The sequence below is a fragment of the Lagenorhynchus albirostris genome, chromosome 20, assembly GCF_949774975.1.
Source record: "Lagenorhynchus albirostris chromosome 20, mLagAlb1.1, whole genome shotgun sequence".
In the NCBI taxonomy this organism is placed as follows: Eukaryota; Metazoa; Chordata; class Mammalia; order Artiodactyla; family Delphinidae; genus Lagenorhynchus; species Lagenorhynchus albirostris.
Window position 1 is genome coordinate 8471581 of NC_083114.1, and position 4479 is coordinate 8476059.

Genomic DNA, 4479 nt, shown 5'->3' on the forward strand with positions numbered 1-4479 from the left:
TGTTTCCATCGGGACTTCCCTGGTGGTCCAGTGGTTAAGACTCCACACTCCCAGTGCGGGGGGCCCGGGTACCATCCCTGGTCAGGGAACTAAATCCCATATGCATGCCACACCAAGATCCCGTGTGCCACAACTAAGACCCAGCATGGCCAAACAAATAAATACTAAAATATATATATATATATATATTTTTTAAATGTTTCCATCTTTCTCTGCTTCTCAGAATTCTGCCCTACCCCTCAGCTCTTCATCTGATGGCTGGCATCTCAGGGATCTTGTTTGCCTAAGATTATTGGAATTCCTGTGATCATCACATGAACTCTTCCCCTGGCCTCATCACCATCCTGTGTTCCAGAGTTGTTCTAACTGAGGAACCTCGGTTTAGACACCTGAGTATCAAGTTCTCTTCCGGAGGAATTCTCCAATCTTGGTGGAGTGTGGACTCCATTTGGGGTATCTCTTTGGCATGATAATCTCCTGACATATCTCTATGTCCCTAGATGTAATCTTTTCATTTCTTGAAACAGGCCCTGCTGCCTTGTCAGAACCACCAAGCCTGTACCTGAAAGTGTCTCCTGGCCTTGGAGTGCTCAAGTTCTCTTGGACTCTCTTCGTTCTGGAAATATGTGGGCTCCAGCTCCGGCAGTGTCAAAACAGGTTAGGCCTACAGACCTCCCAGGAGGACAAAACCCCTCTTCCTCACCCACGTAGCTGGACTCATCTTGCTGGATATGAGACCTTTCCTCTCCCTCCGTTATCTTTTCTTTGTGTAGTACTCACATGACTGACATTCAGTCATGCATGTGGGCACGCCTTTGTTCCCAATACCTCTACTGTCTCTTTCCTAGTCCTGCTGCAGCTACTCCTTAGCCCAGGACCCGAGACAGAACCGTCCCTGTGGCAGCAGCTGGTGTCATTTCGGGAGGCAGTGACATTTGAGGATGTGACCAGAGATTGGAAGTGTCAAGAGACCTCTCAGAAGGATTGCAGCAGGGGCACAATGCTGGACAGTTGCAAGAAGCCAGTCCCTCAGCGTAAGGACTTGTCTTCATTTACTAATCCTGTGTACAATCGATGGGGAAAACCATCATTTAAAAATATCCCAGGAATTCCCTGGCCGTCCTGTAGTTAGGACTCCACGCTTCCACTGCAGGGGATCCGGGTTCGATCCCTGGTCGGGGAACTAAGGTTCCCCCCCGCCATCCCCCTGCAACCCCGCCACAAGCCACGTGGTGCGGCCAAAAAAATCCCCCAAAAATCCCACCGCGTTCTCCTTGAGTCTCCTAAAATGAGGACAGACTCTTCAGCCACAAGAAATTAAGTTGATCGTGGGAAAGCTGAAAAGCCGTCTCTGGTGCTAACTTCAAGTTCACAACTTACTATTGTTATGTGGGTTCCTTCTAGCAACGTTCTCCCATTTATATTATTTTAAAAGGAATGGAGGACGAGATATCAGCCTATTATTGCCTTAGGCATTTCCATTTATCCTCTCCTCTTCAGTTAGCAAAGACGAATTAATAGGTTTCACTGTTTGAGCTAACAGTTTTATTAGTTACTCTGTTTGCCTAAAGTCAAAAATTACTACATATCTGTATATATATCTTGCTGATATAAAATTCTGTTGACATGCTCTGGTTATGAATGGACCCAGTGGGCCCTCTAGTTATCTTTATTCTTTGTTTATTTATTTGGTTGTGCCTGATCTTAGTTGCGGCAGGTGGGCTCCTTAGTTGTGGCATGCGAGCTCTTAGTTGCGGCATGCATGTGGGATCTAGTTCCCTGACCAGGGATTGAACCTGGGGCCCCTGCATTGGGAGCACGGAGTCTTAACCACTGTGCCACCAGGGAAGTCCCTCTAGTTATCTTTATTCTGTTATTGCTTTATACCATTACTTTAGTAATCTTTCTTCCATATGTTCAAAAATCAGATGAAAGAGTTAATGAGGAACTTTAGAGGGAAAGTCTTCCAGATGGAATATCAGCAAATTTAACCTTGTTCTGTTTCTTTCTACCTTTCTTAGGATCCTTCTTCCAGTTAGTTCTCCATGATGCCACAGAGAGCTGGAAATGATCCCCCTGGGGTTTCAAATCCAAGTGAAATGGAAAAGGAGATAAGTAACATGAGAGAAAAGTTTCTCATCAGCGTGACAAAGTTAGTGGAAAGCAAAAGTTACAACAGCAAGGTATTTTCCAAAGAAAAGTACTTTCAAACAATAAAGGAAGTGAAAGAAGCTAAGGAGAAGGGGAGGAAGTCATCACGTGATTATCGCCGTGCAGCAAAATATGATGTGATCTCTGTACAAGGCACAGAGAAACTAATAGAGGCTACTCATGGAGAACGAGATCGAATACGGTATTATGTACACAAGGAAGAGCTGTTTGACATTCTTCATGACACACATCTCAGTATTGGCCATGGCGGGCGGACGCGCATGCTCAAGGAGCTTCAAGGAAAATATGGGAACGTCACCAAAGAAGTCATTGTCTTATATCTGACTCTGTGTAAACAGTGCCACCAGAAGAACCCAGTATCCAAGAGAGGCCTCGCACCCAAGCCCATGCCATTTAAGGACATTGACTCCAGATGCCAAGTTGAAATCCTTGACATGCAGTCAAATGCTGATGGTGAGTTCAGGTTTATTTTGTATTACCAGGACCACTTGACCAAGTTTATTATTTTACGGCCATTAAAAGCCAAAGAGGCCCATGAGGTGGTCTCTGTCCTGTTGGATATTTTCACAATTCTTGGTACACCCACAATGTTAGAATCTGACAGTGGCTTGGAGTTCACAAACCAGGTTGTCAATGAGCTCAATGAGGTATGGCCAGACCTAAAGATTGTCCCTGGTAAGTACCACCCTGGCCAAGGCCAGGGCTCCCTGGAGCGAGCAAGCCGTGATGTCAAGAGCATGCTAAGTGCCTGGATGCAGAGTCACCATTCGCATCACTGGGCTGAAGGCCTGCGATTCATGCAGCTGGTGAGGAATCAGGCCTTTGATGTTTCCTTGCAGCAAAGTCCATATGAGGCGATGTTTGGTTGTAAAGCCAAATTTGGACTCTATTCCTCACACTTACCCCGGGAAACTGTGTCTGTTTTACAAACAGAAGAAGAACTAGAAATTGCTGAAGAACAGCTAGAAAGCAGCCTTTGGATCAGGCAGGAAGAAAGAGCTGAGGTCGGAGCAGACCGATCTGACATGGACGAGGACGTCAATTCCACTCCTCCTAAAGCTGCAGAGCCCAGCACCTCCCAAGGGGCCCCAGGTCTCTTCTGCTGGTGAACAGACACCTGCCTCTGGGCACCGTGTAGCCACCTGAGAACTGTTGCCAAGGCCCCAGATGAAAGGAATGAAGGCCACACTCTCAGGAAAGCTGTCCATGGTAGTCCTGGCTCACAGGGGGAAAGCAACTTGGGTCTCTGATCTCGGGCTGCCATAAAAAATTACCACAAATGTGGAGGCATAAAACAACAGCACTTTCTTCTCCCACAGTTCTGGAGGCTAGAGGTCTGAAATCAAGGTGTTGGCAGGGTTCGTCCCTCTGGAGGCTCTGAGGGGGGAGAATCCATCCCATGCCTTTCTCCTTGGTGGCTGCCGGCAGTCCTTGCATCCATTGGCTTAGAGGAGCACAAATCCAGTCTCTGCCTCATCTGCACGTGGGTCTTCTCCCCTCTTGTCTGTGTGCTCCTTTTCTGTCTCTTACAAGGACACTGTTGGACACCAAATCTATGTCATTGGACTTAAGGCCCATCCTAATTGAGGATGATCTCATCTCAAGATCCTTTTTATTTACTTTTGGCTGCCTTGGATCTTCGTTGCTGCGAGTGGGCTTTCTCTAGTTGCGGCGAGTGGGGTCTACTCTTTGTTGCAGTATGCAGGCTTTTCCTTGCTGTGGCTTCTGTTGTTGCAGAGCACGGTCTCTAGGTCTGTGGGCTTCAGTAGTTGTGGCACAAGGGCTCAGTAGTTGTGGCTCGCAGGCTCAGTAGTTGTGGCTCGTGGGCTCTAGAGCACAGGCTCAGTAGTTGTGACGCACAGGCTTAGTTGCTCCATGGCATGTGGGATCTTCCCAGACCAGGGCTCAAACCCGTGTCCCCTGCATTGGCAGGCGGATTCTTAACCACTCTGCCACCAGGGAAGTCCCCCAAGATCCTTAATTTCATCTGTGAAGACCCTTCTTCCAAGTAAGGTCACATTCACAAATGCCAGGGGTTTGGACTTGGACGTATCTTTTTGGGGGGCTGCAGTTCTACCAACTACAGTCAGTGGAAGAGTATGTTAGCCTGCAGAACATGAACTGATGGGGTCTGAAGCCTGTAGAGCTGGTGGGACTGCCTTACATATATCTAGTGCCTGTTCCTGCTTCTAGACACATAACCCAGAAGATGGGGGCATCAGAGAAAAAGATGTAGGTGAAGGACAAATAATGAGAAGAAAAGAGGTTGATCTAACATGCCCCAGAGATTGCCTGCTTCAAGAGAAA

At 47.4% G+C, this 4479-nt stretch overlaps 1 protein-coding gene across 1 annotated transcript; it reads left to right on the forward strand.

Moving 5' to 3' along the window:
* The first annotated feature begins 948 nt into the window (after positions 1 to 948).
* On the forward strand, positions 949 to 3971 carry KRBA2 (KRAB-A domain containing 2). The gene is made up of 2 exons (XM_060133806.1): positions 949 to 1034; positions 2022 to 3971. Exon 2 carries the CDS (start codon positions 2046 to 2048, stop codon positions 3279 to 3281), a length of 1236 nt encoding a protein of 411 aa, XP_059989789.1. The 5' UTR covers positions 949 to 1034; positions 2022 to 2045; the 3' UTR covers positions 3282 to 3971.
* Positions 3972 to 4479: the final 508 nt, after the last annotated feature.

What these genes read in the sequence shown, in the direction of transcription:
- KRBA2 (XM_060133806.1), top strand. Translation starts at nt 2,046, where the DNA reads ATGATGCCACAGAGAGCTGGAAATGATCCCCCTGGGGTTTCAAATCCA.